General features: G+C 40.7%; 1 protein-coding gene across 1 annotated transcript in view; it reads right to left on the reverse strand.

Moving 5' to 3' along the window:
• PHLPP1 (PH domain and leucine rich repeat protein phosphatase 1) overlaps positions 1-26749 on the reverse strand; it is a 140334-nt gene that overhangs the window by 63667 nt on the left and 49918 nt on the right. The window contains exon 2 of the mRNA XM_057399391.1: positions 993-1189. Coding sequence (XP_057255374.1) covers positions 993-1189 — 197 coding nt within the window. The remainder of the gene's footprint in view (positions 1-992; positions 1190-26749) is intronic.

Consider the following 26749-nt stretch of genomic DNA (forward strand, 5'->3'; position numbering starts at 1 on the left):
CAGGCTGCACATATAACATTGTGAAGCTCATTTCTCTCCCAGTGACTTTCAAGAATCAAACTTACCAGCGTGCAAGGTAAAGAATCATTACTTCAGGTGTAAATTCATCCTCAAGCTGACGATTATCTTCCCATTACCTTGGCTAAATGAGCTAATGATTGTGTTCTAAAACACTATATAGGTCAAAATAGTAATGTTGTAATCTTACTGTCTTCACTAAAGTTTCTCAGAATCACAATACAGTTGAGGTGAGGAGGGACCTCTGGAGGTCATCAGTCTCAAGCCCCCACTGCTCAAGCAGGACCATCCACAGCCAGTTGTCCAGGACTGTGTCCACACAGATACTGCATATCTCTCCAAGGAAGGAGACTACACAACCTCTCTGGTCACCTGTGCCAGTGCTCAGTTATCCTCACAGTGCAAACCAAATTTTCCTTGCATTCACACTGGACCTCCTGGGTCCAATCCATCAGATAAAGTCCAGTTTCAGCTTTTTGCAAGTAAAAATGTTTGATGCTGTTAGCTTTCAATAGACTACTACTCATACAGTGCTGAATACTGGGAAAAAAACCAAAACCCAATGTTCAAAATAAGCCCATGTCCTTACTGTTTAATTTTCAGATTTTAAGAGTAACACAGCATGGATAAAACCCGGATGAGAAGGCACGGTACTGATCATACACAATACAGCTGCACATATCCTTTGCCTGTGTACTATGTGCACTACTGCACATATAAAGCATTGCACATTTAACACTGCACACAAGAATCTGATTGTGTTTGCTTTGCTTTGCTTTAGCATTTTAATCCAAACATTGTAAATTGTTAAATATGACTCTGGCCATAATCAAAAGTAATTTACATACTTTGATAATCCCATTTACAGAAACAAGCTTTTTGGGGTGGGTCAGAATCACCATCATTGAATGCAATCTTCTCTGCATAAAGAGATATGGGATAAGCAAGCAAATACATAAAACGAAATATCTTACTTTTCCACCAATTAAAGGGAGAACATGCATCTTTCCAGTCTGGCTTTCTTTTACTGATGAGACAATTAGGCATGTTCCACAAAGGATAGCTTGGCGTCTTGTCCATCTGTTGACTGGCAAATGTATTTTCCCTTTTCGAACATTGTACATTCCTGAGAGCTGAATCCGTTCGGAGCTGCCAATGCTGTGGGGCTTTCCTGAAACAAACAAAAGCATCTGCTTAACCACAGAAAGTCTTTGCCTCTTTCACTCAAGTCATCCTGAGAGTTAATCAGCAAGTTTTCAAGCTATAGACTGGAGCGGGACAAATGAAACAGCTTCAAAACCATGTAAGCAGGGAATTAGTATCAGCTCCAGTACAGGCTTCTTTCACAGATAAAGTATATGACAGGTTGGGATCATGGAGAGCAGACCACATGAAATAATCTGCAGTAGTCACAGAAGTACCAATTAATGGTACCAGTCCTCTCTATGGGACCTGGAAATCAAATCTTCATCCTCAACAGTAAGTAATAGGTTACTGCTGAGTTCACATTGACCATTTGGTAACTGCAAAAGGGGGTGATGGTACTGCATGCTAACCCACACCTCAGCACTTCCATGTCTTTTCTGGCCATCCTTAAGGTCTTGGTTTGAGTAGTTTCAATAGCTTCCCAAAGGATACAGTTCCTACTCTTTCCAGCCCATCCTGTTCAGTGCAAACCCCACAAGCACCGTAGTGCACTGAGCCACAATGTAAACAGATGCAAGCTAGATGAGGCTCCTCAAAGACCCTGCTTCAGTATGAGTACAGCTTTGGAAAAATTAAAGTTCTTTTGTCTGTATTACAGTGAGTTCGCTATTTATAATAATTCAGATGATTAGCATGACTACCAATTAGACCAGATCTGTTAAATTATTTTAAATGGCTCAGAGTCTACTAATCTAATCTATTAGTAAGATTCTACTCTATAGAAACCATCAGTAACAATGGCAGCACAAAGACAAGCATCTCTCATCTCCGCTTTTACAGGACCATATTCTTTTAGAACATAAATGGGAAGAAGCACAGTTTACTCATTCTAACGTGAAGTATTTATTCACAAGTTACACTATCAAACCCTAAACAGTCCAGCCCAGATCTGAGTCACCCAAATACATTCTTGCAAACAGAAACAAGAGATCACCATGTTCAAGTTAAACCAGCTCAAATTTCTGTGAGAAAACCAGTGTTGCTGAAACCTTGGAAGGGAGCTCCACTGGATAAACAAATCAAAAGCTATGTTAATTCAAGTAGCTTTCCCATCATAATAAAAGATAAATAACTCAATTTCCTAAACCCAATCTTTACCAAATTCTTAAAAAACAAGGAATTAACAACTATTTAAGACTCCAGGGAAGCAGAGAGTTAATCCTTTTTCTAACAGTAACATTTCAGCCCAGTGCCAATTAAACTGCAAGTGACAAGTGCTGCACACTATTACTCCAACTTGCTATTACTCCTGCTTGTATGACAGCTCATTTGTCTCAATGAGTCTGCACTTGCCTTCAAATTATCTATGGGAAGATAGAAGACACCTACTACATGGCCTACCCACTGCCATTCTATCACCCCTGCCTACCCTGTGCCAATTCTTGCTCTTATCTTTAAAAGCAACCTTCTTGAATCTTCCTGCCAGTTTAATGAGCCAAGACTTGGCACAGCCAGCCTGAAGCCTTGCGCTGCTCTAATAAACACTAGCATTTAGGCTACCAATGTCTGCCAGTTTGGATCTGCAGGAACATCACTGTTGCTTGAAGCTAAAAGACTGAAACTTAAATGCCCACAGGGTATCGGCATCTTATACAAAAATAAATGCTCCAAGAAAGCCGTGATTTCAATGCCAAGCAAATTCAATCCAACAACAGAAGCTGTGGATAAACACTTTGCCCAACAGAATACAGAGAAACAGGGGGCATCCATACTATGCAAAGCTACAGAAAGACTGATAGGGAATACTAGTGATTAAAACAGAGCAACTCAGCCTTAATTAAACACAAAAGCCGAATCAATCTTAACATTTGGAATATGAAAAATGTGGTTGCTAAAGTAACTAATAATTTACCTAGCTTCTGCAGAACGAAGGTCTCCATGCCATAAAGCACTGACTGAACAGTTAACTACACAAAGAAACAATAAAATCTCTGTGACAGAGTAAAAAGTGCTAGTAAGTATTAGAAGTAAGGTTGCATAAGGAACAGTTGTTAGGGTTGTGGGCAGTTTCACCACAAAAAAATTATGTTTTATAGTCATCTTCCAATGCCTGTTTCTGGCTGTATCCTCTCTAACTTCACTGGAAAAGCACAAGCCACTGCTGACTGAACCCCTCAGGATGGCAAAGCACAACCTCAATCCCCTGGGAAGCCAAGTTCATCTAGCATTTAATATAGCCAAATGCAACCAATGCAGGAACAATGGGCATAATTCACACTTAATATGGGCAGACCTGCGTCCTGGAAAACACCAAACCTCAGAATTTATTTGGGCTTATGGTAGATAACAAAGACGATGAGGTTCCACTACAGTGCTGAGGCCAAGAGGTTTGACAATAAACACAACGGCATTTAGGGGCAACAGAGAAGTAACATTACCCTGCCTAGGCTAGAGGTAAAACAACTATCACACTGGGTACATGCACTTCAAACAGTGGTGAAAAATCAGTCTTTAGAAAAGTCAGAGGTAAAAAAACCCAGAAGCTTGAGAAACCTGCTTTCTAGGACCAGACTCTCTTCACCTAGCTACATGATGTTAGGCACAGATGGACCCACAGAGCTACTCAGAAGTCTCTAAAAGGCACTTCTTGTAGTTTCATATAAATTCACGCAGGTTGTAAGTCACAAGTCACAGTAACAGTATCATCAGTAAATGTCTACTGGAAAAGCCAAAACAGAGTTATGACTAGAAGTATTCATGCTAGGCACGAACTGTACTTTCTCTCAAAGTTCAGATTTGATGAGAAAATTACCATCATAAAAATCTTCAGTTATTCTTATAAATATAAAAGAATTAAACACCACCCCCTTCAAACTCCATGGATTTAAGGTTCCTTTTCCCAGGAACTACTACGTTTTGTTACATGAAAGCTAGAAGGTTCCTTATGAGAACAAACAGGAATACTGAGCCTACTTCATTAAAGCAAATGGTTCCTCTCTTCCTATTCTTGTCTACTTCCACTACATAACCAACCATCTGGTTGGACCAGATGATCTTTCAAGGTCCTTTCCAACCTGGGCTCTTCCACGATTCTATGATTCTATAACTTGGAAATCTCATGTATAATACTGGATCGCATGTTGTTGCCTGAGACGCAATCTGCTCACGTATTGTTTTCTTCCGGCTAAAGGGTTGTAATCATTGAGATTTGATAATATCAGTGTTCTATCATCATGCAAGCCAGGGAGAATGGGAAGTCAAAAGCCGCTGGCCTGTTTTAAGTAGAGGTTATTCGAGGACATACTGACTAGTTGTGGAACCAGATTCCTAAATCCACAGAAGTTCTGCAGGTAACTATGAGCAAGAGCTGTTTGACATGAAGCAGCCTTGCCTACTGAAATACAAGCTGGAACAGACTGCATCTTTAAAGAGCTCAGGTATTTGCTGCCAGGAGAGCATAAAGGCAGGAAAAGTTTAAGTGACATCAAGTTCTGCCTCAACAGAAGTGGGATGGGACTTACCAACAGTGTGAAGTGATCCTAACACTGGCTGTTCCTCCCTTCAGGGAGGAAAGTGGCAGGTGGCAGGTCTCACACCACCCCATGGCTCAGCTCCTGCAAGAGGGCTCATCCCTGACATGCTGGGTAGCAGAGGACAAGGAAGCAGCTCAGAGGTGTACCTGCCTTTTCTATGGCCTGGAAAATAAATAAGAAGGCAAATGACCTTTTTCTTTCAAGTGTTCAGGAGGGATGGGGCAATTTGGGCTCCACCAGAGTATCTTTCGGCTAAGGATCAATGACAACAAATTATGGCATAACCATGGCATCACCACCAAAAAATCAGTTGGTTTTAAGGCAACCTACCAATGCCAGTGGAAGCACCGTTTTTAAGCAAAAGGCATCAGCAGTTCTAAAATTACATTCCTCAATCTGTCTCACAGACCTCCTGTTCAAGATTTAGAAGACTGCATGAGATTCACATTCAGAATTTTCTTCAGTTTTAACTATACCCACAGGGAGCAGATGAGTTTTCAGAGGAGCCTGTGATACTATACTGAAGCCGACAGTTGTGCAGATAAAACGGTAATGATGATCCTTTGTGACTTGAAACATAAAATTGAATCCTGCCAAAAGCTTTTAAGATAATTATTGTTGCTGTGATCAGAGCGGAGGCAAATATGCCAGAACATCTAGAAGAGCTGCATACCAGAAAATGCTTTTCAAATGCTAAGAGCCCAACCAGAGCAGTTTGAGTATTTTAGCAAGAAACCATAAAAAGAAAGATTAATTTTCATTCCTGTCAGGACTCCAAGACCACAGCAACTCTTAAGCACCCCCACAACAGGACTTTTGTTCTGCATGAGGCATCAGAGGAGATGCCTCAAGGAATTGTGAGCAGACCACTCATTTGGCTATCTTGACATTCATGGCTGAATTCCTCTCACTTTTAGCTTGTCCCAGGTCCTGGAGGGAAACTAGTGGTATTTAGAACAAGGACAGAGAAAAGCAGGGAATCTGACTGAAACGGTAGGACTGCCATTGGAACCACAAACCCTACCCTGCTTCACAGGAGGCATGGATGGGACACGAGTGATCTTTCATAATGTTCAAGAGCTAAGACCTCATCGTGAGCAGCCTTATGCTGGTATGCAACATACTGCCATCCTGCCTAGTACAAAGACTTCAAACCCTATTAAATAAATACCCACAGCCACTTGCTTTGGATTCTGGAGTAAAGCTCTTTATCCCAGCAGTGGAAGGCATATGGAATACATTAGCATCAGAAGTTATAAAAATTCCAGCTCATTGTGGGACATAAAAGTGCTCAGGGGGAAAAAAAGAAACACCCTCTCTGCAGCTATATGGCTGATTAAGTTGCAAGTACTTATTATTCCCCCACCCCTACCCCATTTGAAGAGTACAGCCAATAAAGTCTGCCTCTAAAGAACGACTTAAGACATTACCAAAATAAGAGCGGGCAAAAGTGTTGACATAAGAACCGCGTCCACTTCTGTGCAGCGGGTCTTATTTTTATTACTAATATTGGTCTGATGGAATGAAAACTAAAAATTCTCCAAGACCTGCATGGTGCAGCCAGCCCGGCCAGCTGGAGAGACTGCCTACCCCGAGCCACCTCGAGTATTCACCAGGCCTAGGAGAGGCTCAAGTTATTCAGAAGAAATAAAGTCTAAGTTTGAGGCTTTTCAGAAGTGACTGAATGACTCTGAGTGCCTAATTTAGGGTTGTCCTTTTCCTGCTGCAGCTGGGCCAGCTACAGAGGTAGTCATCCTCATCTGCACGCTGCTGGGTCCCTGGCTTGAGGCCAGCAATCACATCAAGCCTACTGCATCCTAAGCTGACCCCAAGCCCTTTCAGACAAAACAGGCTGCTTTAACATCTTGTGTCTCTTTGACTGCGAGGCCTTAGGGACAGCTCACGGTGAGTAGTTCAGCATGGAGAACAGAAAAATGGCACACAGGGGCCAGGGCTGTAACACAGTGGCTGCTGCCGAAAAGGACATGTAATTAAACCCACCCACAGCTTTCAGCAAGTCATTCCAGACACACATTATTTCATACACCAACATTCTGTGAACATCAAGTCTTGTATGCAGAGGAGAAAAAGAAAACCCCAAAACCACCCAGTCAGTTTTGAAGATTTTGCTCAGAATCCACTCCGGAAAGCTGGACTATTTCCTAGATGCCCAGGTGAAACCAGCAGGATGCATGGCAGCCTCCCAGTTCACAACTGGAGCCTTGCCTCCACCATCCTTTTGAACCGAGATCACGAACACCTCACACTCCCCTCACCTGCAAAACTGCAAACTGAAGCTCAGCACTGGTCTTGCCTGAATGTAAGTGCAAAGAGGCCTCAATTACCTCAAAATGCTGAAAGCCCTCGAGTGCCTTTGCCCACCCTTCAGGAAACTGCCACAATAGCTGTTGCTGAACCTTTACTGCCAGATCATTCTGCAGTTATCTACTTTTGCCCAAACCCTTTCAATTCAATACAGATGAAACTACTGCCCACAATGTTTTTGAAGCTTCTCAATCATGTAAGACTGCTTCCCCCTGCATTCTTGTCAAACCAAGGACAGAGGCGATGACCTGAAGGCAAGGCTCAGTGCAATGAGATGTATAAAAATAAAGTGGCACGTTGGATTAATAAAAAAGAAGGGGAAAAAAAAAAGGTGGCCAAGGAAATAGAAAAGCACAGGTAAAAAGTCTGAAACTATACTGCTCTCATTTTTATTTTAAACTGCTGAAGAAAGCCTACTTACAGTTATATGCTTATTAGGAGTAATTTTACTTGTAAATGTCCACGCTGTCATAATTTAAGGAAAGGCACAGAATTAGCAGGTTTTATGTTGAACTGTGTTCAAGGATCACCTTGTAGACTCTACCAGCAACCAACCGAGGATGCTTTTGTGAAGGTAACAGACCAAATATATATAAAGCAAAATTTAATCTGGCAACTATTCCTAAACCAGCAGCTGAATTTTTGCACTCATATCTCAGACCCTTAAAAATTCCCCGTGAGGTTTAACACAAGGCTGCCAACTGATTTTTTATTGCTCTGTGGAAGAGGGACTCAGTCACCATCAGGCTCTTCTTATGGGTATGTAACTATTAGCATAGACTTTACTCATTATACTCATTTTGCTGCACCCTGTATTAATATGGGGGGTGGAAGAAACTCTGAAGTAGTTCAGTTTCTTTCAGGACTTAGCAGTTCAAGCTCTACTACTTGAAGGCTATTACCTTTTCACTTGAGAAACAAAAGCAGACCACAAGTATTGGATTTTACTGAACAGTGTTGTCTTTTTCTTAAAAGAAACATTCACTGTAAGACAAAAGAAAAGCAAGCTTTTAGCCTTTGTGAAACATATTCCTACTTTACAACATTCTTAAAGAGAAGCATTGCTATATGATGCGATACAGTAAAACATAATTACTAGTTTTATAGCAGCGATCCTGCCTTCCACTTACACTAAATCCTCACTGGAGGAAAGGTCTGTATGAATTTCATAATGTAGCAAACATCCCTTTCTTTTTGCCCCAATAAGACACAGTTCAATGTTTGTTCACTTGATCATTCCATGTGTTTTCACATGGTGACGCTCTCACAAGACTCACCATCTTCACACAGGAACCTCAAACTCATGGGTATCAACACTTTAAAAGATACAGTAAGCAAAATGGAACATAAATTACTTTGTTTAAAATGCTTTTCTGTCAAGTGTCACATATTTATCAGTGGAAAAAAGCTGCAACAGCTTTACTGTCAAAAGCTAAATAAACAACCAGTGTAAACCAATAAGCTTCTGAAGAAAAACCTAACAGTGATTCAGCAGAATTCATTTAAGAGTCATTGTTAACCAGACTCCTACACTATGACAACTTAATAAAGGCAACAGGCTAAAGCAGGATATGCAGTGGTGAACAGGACACTACTTGCGATTAAAAGCAAGCAAGCAAGCACAGTGGAAGTTCATCTGGATTACTACGTAGAGGCAGCAAATCCAAAGCCTTGGAATCCAATTGTTGTGACTGTAACTGTAGTGAATTTGATGTCCAGCTGCTTCAATATATGTTGACATGTTTTACAGCTGAGTACAGCACATATAAGCAAAACCCCAGAAAGACAGGCTGCTCCCCCCAAAACAAATTGAAACTCCACCTCTCAAACTCTTCATCCTATCTCTCCCTACAGACTACTCCTGCAGCTGAAACACAGGTCCTTCACATTCAAACCCCCAGCCCTACGCATTCCCCTCTCTCATGTGTCTGCAGGAAATAAAAGCAAGTTCCATTCAGACAGGTTTGTTTATTTCAGCAAAATAGTAATGCTCTCAAGGCACCTCTGATGTCCCAACTTCTGCCTGCATTAAAAATACAACAAGGTGCAGGCTGAATACTGCTGCTATGTTCAAATACTTTTGTTTTGAAGAAAGCTCAAAGATGAGAGGAGTCATCTGCTCTTCACTAGCAGAACTCAACACCAATTCCTTTGGGAGAGCACCATATGCCACCTCTGCAAGGAAAAATAACAGAAATATCCTGAGAAGGAACCATCAAAAAAAGATATCACCTTCCTGTGCTTTACCAAAGCTGTAAAAATCTGCAATACTGGTCTAGAGGCTTCCAGAAAGTACTATCTAAATCAACTTTCTCCTCCTGAACTTAGGATTCATTTAAGGAAGCTACTGAACTTCTCCAATGAGATCTTCTACCAAGTATTTCTGCTCAAAGTAAATCTAAAACAGAATTTGTCTCATACTGAGAAGATGTGTGCTAGTATCTGATCACATCCCGTACATATATATCTTACAAAGAATACTTCAAGTAATGCATTTTAAATAACCCCTTATTAAGATGGCCTCAGGAAACTTGACTTTCTGAATAGTTTTACAATTGTACACACTGACATGAAAGAGGTGAAAACTGAACAGAAATGTGCTAAAACGCTAAACCTTACCAACTTGGCAGTAGTACCACCACTTGTACAACCGTATGTATAGCTTCTGTAGGATGGGACTTAATGAGTGCTCAAATGAACTTTCCCTTTTCTTCCCAACTCAGCTCCCATAAAACAGCTGAACAGAATGCTGGAAATGGACATTTATTTTCGGGAAGTCATGCAAAATTGGATTTTATTTGTTATGCTCCCAACGCACAATGAAGCCTGTGCACAGTAAAATCCCTGGCATCCCACAGGGTACTTATCCTGTCTAAAGCAATTGCTGTATTGGCAAAAGATCTGAACTAACCAACTGTTTTAGGCAAAGCTGGAGTCTTGATGGAATTCAAAAGCAAAATCACACCGATGACTCCACTGAAGTTAACAAGGGCTTTCAGGTTTTATCAGTGTTAGATGCTCAACATGAAGCACAGCAATGCAAGCTCAAAATAACTACCTGAACACACATTTCTCCAAGAAGGAACAATGACAGCCCCTGGCAGAAGTTCATCCAAGTCTTGTAGTACTACGACAGAAAGACAGAAATCCATGCTCCTTACCAGCAAAAGTTGAGTAAACCCCCCCATATACCCCTGCACTACCTGCCTTGCCCTGAGAATGGAAGATGTGGGAAGTCAAATCTAAAAAAAAAAAAAAAAAAAATGAGGCCACAGAGGAACAAATATGCACACTAGGTCAAGGACTGTTTCTTTGAACTTCATATATAACACAAATGCCACATTTCAATGTATTCTAGACTAAAACTGCACCAACTGCAAGATGAATGAACTATTTTGTGTGTTACATGGATTCAAGTTCTAAGTACGATTTTCTCCTTGCTCTTTCATCAGAAGAAAGAGGTCATGTATTCTACAACATATCTAAAAGCATGCAGTAATCTAAATCCTTGTAAACGTAAAGCATTTAAAGTATGATACTTCCTACAACAGACTACTGTAGCAGCATTACTGTACAGAACAAAACCTAAACTCAAGTTTTATCATAGGACCCAGCTGATAAGCAGCTTATGTCAAAACAATTCTGTACAGTAGTGCAAGGCTATTCCTAGTACATCTCAATTAGGTTTAGTTTAAAAAATCCCAAATAATTGTGATATGGAACAATACTGGAAGATGTATATGCTGTCTGATCAAGTCCCTCCAAAGTTTAGCACTGTAAAAAGGCCAGAATGCTGGATTTAGAATTGTCAATAGCTACAATCAAAAGACACATTACCTAGTAAATAAATCAATAAAAAAGGAACAGAACTAGTAGGTAAAAATTGAGTGCCTGCTTTAAGTTGCACAAAGAAAAAATACAAAACCCACAAGAAACAGCATGTTAGTCAGAGAGAGCTATCTATCAATCTTAAATATTAAATATTTCACATTCAGCTTCATTAACATGAGATTTCCATACTACGAGTAGAAGGAATTCTGGCTGGGCAATGTCCCCATAAGCCAACCTTACTCCATCATATCAGCCGGTCTGCTCATAACTTGCTAGGTAAGCTTAGCTCATACATTTTGTGTCTATAGCTTAGCTGCTTTCCCCACGTAACAGCAGCCAGCATTTGTGAGAGAGTGTGATTTTATGTAGTATGTTTATACAAACCCTTTTTTACAAACAGCTAATCAAAGCAAGTACCTTTTAGGTTTCCAGATTTGAGTTCAATGAGTAGCACAGGACACCTCTTCTGCAGAAAGGAAGGGCTGCAGCAAGCCTGGAGGACTCTTCAGTTGCCTCTTTCTCCCCCTCTCTCCTATGACTCCATAGCTAGACTGCTCCTAACAACACCCATTACAGCCCTTTCTTTTTTATTTCTTTCTTATCAGCAAGAGCAGCTTCAGATTCAAGGAATCAGAGAAGCCTGGATGATGGGAAAGAAAAAACAGGATCAGCAGCTACCCTTTGGAAAGCTTCCCTACCCTGATTTCTGCCTGCTTATAGCAGATAACCCCGTTTTGCTGCTCAAGAATGTGCACCCCTTGATTTGCTCTAAATCAACTTCTGTCATTCAAGTATTTGCTTTTTTAATATTTACATGACAAAGGTTGGATTGTGTTGACATATGTTAAACTTGTATGTCAATGCATGAAAGTGCACAGCAGTAAGAGGCAACTTTCATCAAAACTGTACTACAGATCACGGGGGGGGGGGGGGAGACGAAGGAAAGCTGATTTTATAAAGTGAAAGAAGGAAACAGTGGGGAGTGAGAGATACATATCCTGAAGAAACACGAAAGAGAATATTTTCCCCAATGCCTTTCTACTGCTGGACAGAAAGGCAAAGATTTATCTCATGCCCACAGATATCAAGTTTGACACTGTTTCTTCTCTTTTCTACCACAGAGACTAGAAGTAACTGGATAGCATATGGGAATTGTCTAGGAGAGCATGGCATACAGTTTTATTACAAAGGAGAAGAAAAAAAAAACAGAAGAGATTAGCTTTTTCCATTCCCTTTTTAAATTAAACCAGCTATCACACATCTGAGTCATCCCCGAACCCATCAGTTTTCTGTCCAAAGCACTCCAAAGGTCTGCAAAAAGACAATGACAAGTGCTAGCTCATAAGGCTGACTACACTCAACAGTTTGTTGTTTCATGCTACACATCCGTATAAGAAAAATGTTGAAAATTTCCACATCCATAGCAAGGGAAAAAGCCTGTACAAAGGTACAGTTTCTCAAGCATACAGTCTGATTTAGAGCTCCTGAAGCCTCTTTTAAGACAGGCAGTTATCTAGGAGAACTCAAAACAAGTTTGTAAATTCAGCTTTGACAGGGAAGGGAGTGTGCTAAAAGCAACCCCAGGAACTTGAAAATTCAGAGCACCACTTCAGCTCTGGTTCATGGTAATTTTAGAATGTGATCTGTAAATACCCATCGTGTGTATTTGGCACAACATTGGTAGGATCAACTTTAAGCTGGGGCTACATGTCAAAGCTTTCTCCTGTATGTGAAAATACCTAGAAAAGTGAAGTGCCCATCTAACTACCTGAGGATCTCATCCTGAAAGCTGAGCACCTTCTTGATCGGAATTTGAATCAAGACCTCTCAATACCAAAAGAGAAGAACAGTCTAACTGGACAGTGCTCAGTACAATACACAGCACAAGGAAATCCCAACTGTGGTCAGACCGTAACAGTATTTAATTTTTTCTGCGACAGAAATGAATGCTTTCTCTATCATTGTACAAAAACACTGCGGCTAGAGGAACATTGTATTTAAACTGTTTACTTGGAAAAAAAAGCAAAGCAACTGAAAGTGTTCCACCCTCCATCTATGTCCAATACTAGCAGTTACAAACAAACAAAAAAACCCCTCCTCAACAAAACCAAAACCACTCCCGTCCAATGCACATAATTTTAAAATTCAGTACATCTTAATCTGATTAAAATTGTAATGAACCCTCCACCCTGTAATCAGGGGGGGAAACCCTACAACAGGCAAGATCTTATTTAAGCAGGCTCTCCATCTTGATCTACCCCCTCTGTGTGGCCTGAAGTGCCTTGGTCCTTCCAAAGGAAGGGGTGGCATCACGTTTGTTTTTCTGAAGGCCTTTTCACAAGTCACTTCCATGCAGAGGAATGCAAACGGCCTGGAGCCTATGACCATGTACCCCAAACAGCAGAAATCCTCTCCTGTGCCATCTCACTGACCACTTTACTGAACTGAAGAGAGGAGGAACAAGAGAAGGTGTACCAGAATTCCCTCCTTTGCCTCCCCTTTTCAGAGACATACTGCCTGACTGGACACAGCAACACGTTCACAACACAAAGGCATTCTTCAGGGATAATTTCTAGAGCTGATCTCTCTAAAACACATATGAAGCTTCACTGGCATTGAAAAGCAAAGTCTGTGGTGCTCTCATTCACAAGCATTTGCAGGATTAAGTTTAAAAAAAAAAAAACTGGACAGATTTTTAAAAGAATCCTTCCAAACACACTATCTTTTTGATTCCTCTGCCCACTCACCCTCCTCTGGGGGAGAACTCAACATTTCTATTTCTATTCCAGAGTTTGAGGCTCTTCAACATTTCTTTTTTTGTTTTTTTTTTTGACACCGTCTATTTATGCTTCAAGTATCTTCATCTCCACCCCAGCAAGAAAGGGAAGGAAGAGGTCACGGATATATTATACTTGCAAGCTGGTTTTTAACCTTCCATGAATTATCAGCACTTTACTTTCATTTATAATATCACAGAAACAAAAATTTGTTCAGTGAAATTTATTATTAGGAGAAAAACAATCGTTAATTTTAATTACAGCCAAGCTATTTACTTTGCCCAACGGAAGCATACTGGGTGCAAAACACCAAACACTGCCAACCTCCAAACACATTCTATTATGCTTCAAATCAGCAGTGTTCATATTGATAATTTATTCTTTCTTTAATGGAAGTTTCATCTACAGTACTGTCACATTAACTGATTTAATAAATACTCTAATTTCTAGGCATTTTAAGTAGCAGATGATTTATAGCTAAGTAGACAGATCACATTCGGCTGTTTAAAGGACAATGGGACTTCAGCTGAAACACCGTAAAATTATTCAATGGAAAGTCTTTTACCAAAACCAGTAAAATATGAAGTAAGCAACAACTTTATTTTCTATTTGATTAATATTTTGGATATGCACAAACCTAAAACTGGAACACGTGCGCTTGAAAACAGCTTCCCTTAAGTCCTCAGCAAAACCAAGCAGGAATAGAAGAAAACCCATAAGCTCATACATTGGCTAGCATACCAAGTGTGAAGGCATACATGAGGAGATGGCACTCCAAGAAATGATACTGCAAAAGCAAGAATGGGACATAGTTATTCTATCAGCAGCAATTTACATTAAGCCTGTTGCTCAACAGCTCATGAAACTCACGACACTCTGCAGAATATAGGCAACTCACGTAAGTCCCTAGAATGGGTCCATTACTCTGCCCTCACAACCCTAAACTGGTGTTGGTAAACACATCTCAGGGCATTAGGCAACAGGCCAAGCTTGCCAAATCACCCCTGCCAGTGCTGGTTTGCAAGAAAATGGGGGACAGCTGCCCAGTCAGCTATTGCTGCCCAAATAACTGAATCTGTGCTAAGGGAGCTGGGAACTGCCACTGTCATTGTCACATGGGGTTGTGTGCCTGTGTGCTTGCTCGCGCATGCATATGGGGAGAAGGATGAGGCCCTGAAAGCAGGCTTGCTTCCTCTGGCTGGCTACCGCCAGCAAAAGCACCACTCCAAGAGCCTGGGGAACCAGCTGCTCAGCCACACAGGAACAAGGAACTGCGGTCATCTACAGCTGCTTTCAGCTGCGAGGGACACTGGCATTCCTGTTTTGTTATCAAATCTAGATGATGAGAGGAAGGCTGACAAACAGTCACACACCAGGGGAATATCTGCAAAGGTTTAATGGGAAGGAGGGATGAGGGGGAGAATTATGCCTCCAAGTGAAAAACTGAAACACTTTCCCCAGTTGCCCCAGTTTGTCTTGCCCAAAGCCCTACTCATAAATCTGAGGTTTTGCAGTGGCTTCCCACTAGTTTTTGAAGCAAAGTAAGCTAGTGACCTGGAATGTAATTAAGGGAAAAGAACTGTGCAGTTTACCTCATCCCATCTGCATTATGCATACTAACTCATAGTATAAAAAGCTGTGTAGAAATACTTTTTCTTGCTGCTCCACTGAACTATTTGTCATTAGAATTGGTAATACAATGTGAGAACTCATGAGGTGAGCTTAAAAACATTCCGGTTTGCATTTACTTTAATTATTTGTCTTTTTTTTTCCTACAAAAGCATAGAGTTGTCTTGGCTGTTCATAAACAGAGAGGCTTTGAGCAAGCATAGTAGCTGTACTCAAACATTTATGCAGCTTAGCATTTCAACAAAAAACACTCCCGCAAGTTTCTTGGCCTCTGTTCTCAGGGAGGACTTTTCCTATAATTACTGTTAGTTAATACTTTCTTTATTCCTTCCTTGAAACGCTTTCACTATTCCTTTGCCACACGTTTTGTTACTTCCAGGGCAGAACTCACCACTGTTTCCACAAGCTGACTTCAGCAGTTCATGTGTTCCCTAAGGATGAAATGAACAGACCAAAGTCCTGTTAGGAAGGCTTATCACATAAACCAAGATCACAGTTACTTAGCATGGCACAGATCATTTTCCTGATACTACCTTTAATTCATGGTAAAAATGATGCAAAGTACATTATTAGACCAAGGCTCAACCAGGAACCAGGAGTGCCACACCATCAGTCAGAGAGGCTCGACAGACTTCTACAGATGAAATAACCAATTGAAAGCTTGTCCTAACAAGCTTTGGAAGAAAGGCGCTCAGATTTCTAAGACACATCTGAGGAAAGCTGGCTAGCATATTCTACTACTCGGAAACAAGCACAGCAAGGCAACCAGAGCCTGCTAAGGAAGATAAACTGCCTATTCTGCTCCAAAAAATAGGCTTTGTTTGAATTCGGACTTGGAGACTCCAGCTCCAAGGAGGCAATGAGTTAGCAGCTATCACTGAGGTCTTGTCTTACTGCATCATGGAGTCTGAGGACTTCACATGGCTTCAAATCCTTTGACTGTCTTTGGAAAATAAACTCATCAGCCACCAGAACCCAATCATCAGAGGAAACACAAATAACTTTTTTTTTTTGGATTAATTTCTTTGCTTCTTAACTGAGAAGCCTTTTTCTTCAAAATCTAAGCTGAAAGAGGTACTGGTCTTACCAGTGCAGTCTGAAACAGCCACATCTACATAACTCAGTAATTTTAAAATAAGAACACCTCTGCAAAAACTGTATAGGCATTTTTTTTTTTTTTTTTTAGTTCTTTTTTAAACTAGGAGTAGTTACTTCTTGAAGAACATGATGGTGCTCTTTTCCAAGACTCTTCAAGCTAATGCAAGAAGACATTTTGAATCCACACATAGTATTATGCTTTCACCACACAAGATTCAATGCATGGAAAGAAAATTCTTATGTTCCCTCAGTAAAGTTTGCTTGTGGAGATCATGGAAATGATCTGAGAGCACTGTGCAAGGCCTCAGGATACCAGACTGAAACACAAACTTCTATCTCCAGTTTTTCTTGCTGTCTAAATTTTATGCTTTGTTCACCGTTTCAGGGGAAAAATGTAAGAAAGAAAAATGAATGAAAAAAGCACACAGACAAAATTACTTTTAAAGCATTCTATGTGAGCTGCAAGCAGAGCAGCTGTGTTCATCCAACTCTCATTAGGGAAATAAATATCCGTTTGGGAGCAAAGTAAATACAATTCAGTGCATCAAGTCAGACTTGCTTCAAAATCTATTTGCAAACTTCATTGCCCTAACTAGGTACTGTCACAATGATAACCTCAGTACAGTAACTCAGGACTGCTCTTACATTTCCTGGAAATAGCTGCAACAGACAGATTCCCTGTGACTAAATATAATCATCTTCCCAGAGATGCACCAGACAGGCTCGTAACTCTTCTGAAAAGGAAGTTTGCTGAAAGGTAAGAATGTGACAGCAGCACTTTTAGAGAAAGATCTGGCCAAGAGACTGCAATGAGGAAAAAAGTGCTCTCTGGTAATCTGTCCTTTCGAAGCTCAGAACTCCTTATCAAGTCACCTTCAGCTTTACCTACACAACTCTTAAGCAAATAATATGAATCCTGTTGAATAAGTCCATTATTTGGTGTACTCTTCTAACTTCCTCCTTAGGCTGAAGGTCAGTAATGCTCCAAGGCGTTTCTAAATGTATTATTTAATGAAAACAAAAGAGGAACAAAACATATTTAATACATTTCTCAGAGGTATATTACAGAAAGAGATGCTATCAAGTACAAGACTTACTCAACGTGGTATAGATAACTTCTTGCTGCAGATGTAGCCCTATCAAAAGCAAAGGCTGTTACAGGCTGGAAAAACAGGGAATGCTGTAGGCAGTGCTGCTACTGTACACTTCCCAACTAACCAGAATTTCTGCCCCTGGTACCCTGTATTGTTATCATGTTTAAAGAAAACCTACCCAGCTTCAGTAGAAACAACATAAAGCCACAAAACTGCTCTTATCAACAAAAGGCAGTTTTAATTCATTGAAATTATACAGATTCAACCACGTCTTATTCTCAATATAATACAGAAACTACTTGATTTACTGTCTCCTCTCCTCAAGAGTTAGCCAGCACTGCTGGAAAGCACATCAGAACTAACATTTTAAAGCAGACAAGTCAACAGGTTTACATCAGTCTGGAGGAAAAGGTAAAAGGAGCCCGTGAATCTACCAAATACAAAACCAGTCAGCTACGGGACCCCTGAACCTGAAACTAACACAGATTTGTCTAGATTCTGTGAAAACCCACTGAAACTTTGAGCTTTTTTATTACTTCCTTAGTTTATGCGTGAATTATGAAATACCTCTGCTTTCTTCAAGCAAAAGGTGCACACTTTCTACAGACAGCCATTTGCAGTTTTATCTGTCCCTCAGCACAAGTCCTGCATCACTCTGCACCCCCACTCCCATTCTCCCCTCTCATCTGTATCCACAGATGATGATCCAAGTAATATTTTCCAGCCTGCAATTATAATGAAGTTTGGTTGATTTTTTTCTCCTTTTTATTAATACATTGCTCCAAGACTTGTCATCCCACTGGTCTGAAACAAAAATAGTACACTTCTGAAGAGAACCTAGCCACTTGTTATTATAAAAAGATTATCATGTCAGTACAAAGGTTGTTGCTGTTTCTAACCGAATTACTCAAGCATCCTGCAATAAGCCATTCAGAAGTTCATCGTTACTTGTCCAAACAGATTAGTCATATTGGTGCTGAAGCAATGGCATTATGTAAAAGGCTACTTCTCTCTGATCTGCTTCATTAGCTCCAAATCATATTTACAAAATGCAACATGCTACTTCAGCATGTCTGCAGGAATCAGCAGCTAAAACAATTTCTTTTACCATCATCCATGATATATGAACACAAGGGCGGCCGAAGTATAGCCCACGGTGCTAGGCTCACACAACTGCCTGCTCACTTAGAGCACAAAAGGCAGACCCCATGGAGACACAGGGAGCTGCAATTCTCACCACTTCATCTAGGTTTTAGTGGGTTCGTGCAGAGGGGCAGCCCACAGACAAAGGCAGCAACAATGTGCTGCTCCATTTTCTACAAATGGTCTGTTATTTATATCTGCTGATGAAATTGAGCCATTCTCCAGTGGACAGAATTTAGATACTTATTCAACCTGACAGAACCAAGCTATTTAACAATGGGAGGAGAGCACAAATGAAATAATGGGACCAGGACGTTATGAGGTGGAGAAGAGGTAGAATAAATACTGACATATCCCATTGTAAGTCTCAAACTGACATTATTGAGTCAGCCTTTGGAAACTAGGACAAGTGATTTGGTTCATGATAAAAAAGCTTTCAAATATACACTGTCTGCTCTTTGTTTGGATTTGAGGCAAGCAAGTGGCTTCCCTGAGCTGCTGGGTACATTCACAGAGCTCTTCTGTTGAAGATTCTTTTTCAATGTACCTATTTAAGATGGTAAGTTTTCCACAGAAAACAAGCACAGATTAGCCTCTGGACTTGTTTGCTGTGAGAAACTACAGAGGTTATGGATGTGCACTTAACAAGGTGCAGTATGCAGGCCAGACAGAATTTAAAAACTGGGGGGGGGGGGGGGGGGGGGGGGGGGAGGAGACTTTATAGGGTGATAGTATCAATTCTGGGATCCTACACTTGGTTCCCATAGCTCACTACATACATCTATATAGACAGATATGGATATACATCTAAATGTCTATCTCACAATAACTAAATAGCAAACCGGCTCTGGGTGTTTCACTTACTGGTACTGTAAAAAGGAAAATATATTCCTGCAACTGGTGTGGTTCTGGGCCAGACTATACTAACCAATCTAACCAAGTCACTGTCCTTCTTGCTCATCTCTGAAGCAAGCAGCATTTTCAAGGTCACTGAAACTTCTGATTCATAATACAAGCACAAGCCGCACATAACTGGTGGAGCCCTGATGCCTGTCCCTGCTGCTCTGCAAGCCCCACGCACCAGCTCGCTCTCACGCTCTCCCCACAGTGAGACTCCCAAAGACAACCAAGGACTCAAAATCTGGCCTAAGCCTGCTTACGGGCCTTTCAAAGCATGATTTATTATGTTAAGAGTTTCTTGCATGCGTATCTGTGCATATTTAAGTTCAAAGATGGGGTTGGCAGAACCATGCAGAAGTTACCATGCCCATTTGTGTTTGAGCAGGAATATGTGCTGCTTATGAGAAAACCACCCTCAAGTCCACTGCATTAGTTGCACAGGAACGATCTCTAGCAAATCCCTGTATCAAGACCACTATGCTTTTTTGGTAGACACAGAAACAGACAAGAGGCTGCACTGTCAGTAAAGATGTACTTTCTCCAAAGACTCCCTGCCAGCAGTGTAAGAGTTAGTTCCACTCTTGTTCCAGCACTCAAAGTAATTCCTCCCAGTTCAGTTTTACTGCAGAAAGAAAATGCTCAAGAAAAAAGGCTAGTGAATAGCTAACAGTGAATCACATTTTGGAATAAAGCAATGCTCTCCTAGGGGTGCCCATTCTTGAAGCACTAAGTGCTGCTCCCACCATCATTTATACATACAACAGAGCTAGTGGTACCCAAATGTGTGAGTCACTGGACCTCAAAAACCCTGGAAGTAAGGTTCTACTCCCAGTTCTGTGTCTGCATTTAGCATCCCTGGGCTTCTTTCTTAAAGGAGCCAAATCCACAAAAGACAAGCCATGCAGTTTCAGGAATTCCCTAATTGTGATATTAAAATCAGAAGTAGGACTCCATACTTAGTGGTCGTTCTTTTCATCTAGGATTAAGAACTTGGGGAGAGAAGAGACAGCATCATATTTTGCTGGACACTGATTGAGGACTATAGGGGTAAGCACTATTTCATTTGTCAATTTGCATACATTTTCCATCCTTCTATTAAAGCATAAGATTCCCCAGCTTAAATACTGACAGATATGGGCCCAGACAATTCAGAAACTTCAGCCAGGTGGCTGTACAGAGCAAGCAGAAAAACAAACTCAAAAAAACCAAAACAACCCACTCCAAACCCCAAAGCAAGCGAAGTCCCAAAATACTCCCCACTTCTCTCATTTTTTTTCTTTAATTAATACAAGGGACAGACATACACCAGACAGGCATATTAAATACCAATTCTCTGACCAGCCTGGCTATTTCTGGATCACTGCTTTTGGTATGTTCTTTTCTCACAGCCACATGAAACTATTTTCCATATCCCATGGGACAGAGCCTAGCACCTGGAATATAAATGTACATACACCAGGTCACATGGTAGCAAGAAAGGGGGGGGGGGAACGGGACGGGGACACAAAAAAGTAACAGACCAAAACTTATAACAGTGCCATAGACCCTTCCTCACCGTGGTCTCCCTCGGTTTCCGTTTTTTCCATTTTCCTAACACTAAGATGAATTTCCAAGGCCAGCCACCTCAGTGTAAAGTATCATACAGCTGTCAAGGCTTTAAGATGCTCAGGGAAAATCCATTCTGAGGATCTTGCTTCAGATTTGGAAGGGTTCTTTCAAGTTACTCTATATTGGTTTACATGAGGTTTTTTTTTGGCTTCTTACTCCATCTCCTGTACAGCGTAAATTTTGCTGTCCAAGGTTATGCTGCCACTGTCCTGCAGAGATTACCAGGAAGGCACAAACCTCTTTCTTAGCAGTGAGGGAGCCAGCAGTCCTCCATGATGCACAATGGGAGATGCACACCAGGATGAGAGAAGTGGCACTCAGACAACAGGTAATGATGCTAAATGATTTCAGCTACCAGAAGAGCATATAGATGAAGACCTAGCTGCAGACTCTGCTTTATGTGGCATACTAATGTGTTACTTCTTTCTTCAAGCATATGGAAGTAGATATTAAACTCTTACAAGCAGGTGAGAAAATGAGAAGTCACCTGCTTCAAGGTAAAGTTCTTGAGACTGACTGCCTTCATCTCTTGCAAAGCCTACACAAAAACACAGAATTATGCAAAGCTAGAAAGCTTAAAGTCAGTTTGTCCACGTTTATTTCTCAACCAGGAAACACACGTAAACAGCTCCTACTTGCACACTTACTTGCACACTTACTTTCCTACTTGCACATCTTACTTGCACACTTACTTTCCTACTTGCTCTAGAAATGCCAGTGAAAGAAGCTTTACATGAACAGCTCCATGTTCAGATGAAAGATGTCTTTACTTCAGACAACATGGATGGAATTCCACAGTACATCTTGTGGTTTTGAGGAACAGAAAAAGCAAATCTGTCACTTGGAGAAAGATAAGCCTGTCTTTTGAAGGGCCTTGATGCTGACAAACTTCTGCAGATAAAAATCCAACTCAGATAATGCTTCTTTTCCTGAAGTAAGCTGCCTCAAAGTTCAGCATGAAGTATGCTTGCAACAGAACTTCAAAGTAGCCATATAAAAAAAAACAAAACAACAAAGCCCAAACCACCACATTTCTTTAGCAAAAGCAGCTTATTTGTAATGCTTACAGTTTTGATGAATAGGGGACATGGCCCAACTCATCCCCAAGTTTAGAGACTGCGCTCTTATATAATCCCTAAGTTCGGTGCATAGTGTATTAAGGACACGAAAAATAATGCCATTTTTGTGCTGACATAAACCTAAACTTATTCAGTAAAGCACAAGGAAAAGGAATCACCTGCAAGTTTGAAGTGTTCCAAATAAAAATCTTTGTCTATAATGTTTTTCTGTCACATTCACAAACCATTATTTTGCTCCCAAATTCCTGTATGTTCTTAAGCCAGAAAAAGAGTAATGAGTCACAGCCATAACTTAAGACTCCTAAAACCACACTGGCAACTTCAAAGCACTGGATCAACTTCACCACCTTAAAAGGGGAAAAAAAAGCCAAAAGCTGAAAGCTGCTGATGTTCAGTATTTTCAGAGCCACCTTAGAAGTGGCATCAGCAAACACTGCCCATGCAGAAATAGCTGATCCACTCAACAGCAGAGGAAGCAGAGCTCTCAGCTGGGTAGAAATGGCAATATTTCTTGTCAAAAATCTCACTTAACACCTATTGCAGCCAAAGATTACATAAATTCAAATACATATGATCCTTATTTATGTCACAATTGAATGGGAAATAAGCTACTCCGAAGCAAACACAAGTAAAATTTTGTTGGTTTGAGTTGCTGCTGTCCACCTACCTTATCTTTGGAAATATTCCTCAATGATTTTGGTACTTCATACCAACTTCAGTTTAGCTATAATACTGGGTTTGATGTCAGAGACTACAGCTTTCATGGACTGAAAAGACTTAGATGTAGTTTTTAAATGACATTAAATCCCACCCAAGTCACATAGCCCATTGTTTCCCATTGTTTCCTTTTTGCAGCCTAAATCCAACAATGAAACTCCATGATCAGATGACAGCTTGAGGATGTTTAATCTCTTTGATTTCTCAGCCTTTGTTATCAAAGCAACAAAAGGACTCTGCATGCAAGGACATTAAGAGTCATAGCCACACCACATAAACGGTACAGGACACCAGGGCCAACTTACCAGTGAAGACAAAACCCCACAACTGCAACTCGACAGCAATTCGCTGTTTTGTCTAAAACTAAAGTGGAGTTTAAAACACAAGTCTGCTAGTCTTCTTGCCTCTTCTCTCAGCCTTCCTACCAAAAACCTGCCATGTGAAATATTAGAGATGTCTTTTCTTCACCCACCTTCCACAGCTCTTAGTGAAGAATGGAGACAGAAGTAACTACAGAAATCACATCAGCATCCAGCAAATCAATGGTATTACAGAGGCAAAGATCAAACAGTATCAGTGAGAAACTTTTTCAGAAGGTGAGAAAGTTAGGTATGCTTTGCAAGTAAGTATCGAGGTGTCAGCAGATTTAACAAGGGTTAGCCAAATTACATGGGAGGAAGTTAAAAAGAACCCAACCGACTATACATCAAAATCCTTCTGAACTGTATTTCATTAGTAGTTTAAGAACAACAGAAACAGAACTGCAATACTACATTCTTTCTTTAAAAGACAAAGTTTATTCTGTCTTGTCATATACATTGAAAACTATAGGATAAGGTGTAAATTGGATTATTCCACCTGCCAAACAAAAAAAAAAGTCTTCTCAAGAGCTGAACAGTTGTCCTTTGATGTTTACAACCGCTAAACACTTCCAGCCTCTCAAAAATTACAAATCTACTGCTTTTTGCACTCTGCAGATTGAGTTTACCCATTTAATTCCCAAGGGCTGTCATCTTTCCCATGTCTCATTTTTTCTAATTAAAACTGCAACAGATCACAAATGCTTAGGATTATACCAGCATTTCTCCACATACACACAACAGCTTGCAGCATAAACCACAATATCATCTCCCTTGAACTGAAAGTCACTTTCACTGGGAGGGATGAGGGTGGGAAAGGGGGGGGGGTGGTGTTAAAAGCCTCTGTGTCTGATAATGAATAATTATCTACATAGGAGCCTCAGGAATTTTTAGGTACAGTCAGCCTAACTCATCTTCCTATGTAAGAGAATAAGTTATTTGAGTTATCTTGAACGCTTCTGAAGACAACTTCTGAAGCAGTCAAGTAATACTTTAATAGTATTTCAACAGAAAAGCATTTAAGTTAGGTCTTGGTAGAGCAGCATCAACAGTGTTAGAAACTGCTGCAGTCATTTGTCTTCACATCCAGATGAGCAGAGTCATGCAGGCTCTCCAGAGGGGTAACTGAAGTCTGACTCTCTCTTCCATGCAAGCAGTTTAAATTGTTCCACCACAGAGCTGCTATTCCCCAAACTCACCTCTGCAACACTTTTCCCCTCTCCTATTTCCTGTTCCAAAGGATTGCTGAGTGTTTGACTCCTCTTTACATCTTTATCTCTCCATGAAATGCCCAGTCATCAGCTGCATGTTGCTCACCAAGAGGCAGAAATTTCAAGGGAGTGATTAACTTTAGAGTACTAAAACAGAACAAGCATAAACACCAACACCACCCTCCACAAAAAAATAGATGTCGATTCACTCCCTATAAAAATATCTTGCATTCTGCCTCTGCACTCCAAATAGAAGAAAGCAAGCTTTCCCTTTAGACCACGATTTCTTCATAACATGCATCCAGTCCACCAGCAGGATCATCTGAAGGGATTCTCATCCCTTCTACCCCTACTTCTTTAGCTCACTTTCAGTGTTCCTGACCCTTACCACCCACAGCTGTGACAGTACACTTGTTTGTGGGAACACACTGTTGGTCAAACTATGAAATTTTCCTGCTACAGAGCAGCTTTTTCCTTTGAATTTTTCTAAGCTACTACTGCTTGTTGAATCCTTTCACAATCCAACACCTTGTCCACCTCCTTCCCACCTTTAATTTCCATGCCTGCTGTTTGCAGGTGACTTCCCCCGCATGTAAAAATTCAGACAGATAACAACAGGTCAGATGGCCACCTCATGAACTGACTACTTTCAATCTAAATCCCTAAACCAACCATAACCACTACACAAAGTTTCATTCCAGCCCTCCCACCATACAAAATCATACCACTGCAGTCAGTCTGCAGAAGTAATGGAAATGTGTGGCTTTAAGAGGAAACACTAGGAAATGACAAAGAAGAATTTTCTGTTAAGCAGAAAAACACTCAGGCAAGAAGTTCTGGAGCCACACACGATCAGTCATAGGTTCATATACATGCCAACATCCAAAACACAGTCTGTCAACTACAGCTGAAATAATCTTTAAGATCTAGGAACAAAGTTAAAAAAGGTAAAGAGTTACAGCCAGTTACATGTAAAGTACTCGAACCATGTGGGCTAAATCTGAATCTTTCCCATGCCAAGACACTGCTTAGGGCATGTACAAAAGCACAGACTGATCTCCAAACTACAGCTAGGGAAACTCCCAGACACTTCCACAAAAGGCACTTTAGATTAAAATGACTTATCCATAGAAAGGATCACAAAACCTACACAAGATAGTGTTTCAAAAAGGAAGAAATCAACCACAAGTCTTCATTATATTGCAGATTTTATTTGAGAAAACTTGTTGAACAAGAAGCTTGCCTACAAAACAAGCATCACTCAAAGTAGCAGCATTAAAACTAGCACATTCCAGGCCTTGATTCCAATGCAGGTCTTTATTCCTTAGCAACAGAAATCTCTGTATCACTCTTTTCCAACAAACAACCCTCCCAGCTGATACTTTAATTGGCAAGCTATGGTGCAGTGTATGTGTCAAACCATTCTCTGAGGCAGAAAGGCTGCCGAGCTCAGAGGTCATTCTGATGAAGTGAATAGCAATACAGAAAGTTACATTACATGAAGGTGCTAAAAGGAGCTCATGCCCTGCTTTTTGAATGCTCTGCGGGCTCCCTGCCCATAGGTTTAGTGCCCCGACAAATGCCATGCCAGAAAAGTGTGCTATTGTATTAACTGACTAAGAGAAAATAACAGCAGCTAGAAAAGTCACTGAAAAGCAAGGTCGTGAAAGCCTTGTACCTCTATCAGAGAGCTCACAGCAGTGTGGCTCTTTCAGGTATCAGATATTCAACTTCAGTTTATAATGGATTAATAAGCACACAGATCAACAGATAAAGTTTGTACAGCCTACATAAGAATGCTATAAAGTGAGAAGAGAGAGTCGCATGGATACCCCTGCCTAGGCAACATGTGTCCTGGCAGGGTTACTTGTATGCTGCTGTAAATGGACATACCCCATTCTACCTGCAGGGTCAGCAGTAGCACCTCTATGCTTCCTCCATCATTTCTCTTCTACATTCACTCCAAATGGGCTTTCATTTGGCTCTCCTGCAAAGATTTGGGGCTTACTGGTCTCAGCACAGAAACTGATGTGAAGAAAAAAGCACCAGCCAGATTTGTGTATCACTTCCCAAATCATGGACACCTTACACTGTAGGTTTGGCACTGGGTTTTGAGTTGATTGATTTTGTTGTGTTATTTGGCTTACAGAAATTTATTAAACTTATATAAGGGCAAAATATAAAGTCCGCAATTCTGGTCAGCAAACTAACACTGGCTTTAGCTCCAGGCTAAAGAGAAGGAACAGTGGCAAGTTTGCTAGGTGTGTTTGAGGCCTTTCAT

The sequence above is a fragment of the Pezoporus wallicus genome, unplaced genomic scaffold, assembly GCF_028554395.1.
Source record: "Pezoporus wallicus isolate ANWC-B61680 ecotype Strahan unplaced genomic scaffold, APGP_CSIRO_Pwel_v1 contig_818, whole genome shotgun sequence".
In the NCBI taxonomy this organism is placed as follows: domain Eukaryota; kingdom Metazoa; phylum Chordata; class Aves; order Psittaciformes; family Psittacidae; genus Pezoporus; species Pezoporus wallicus.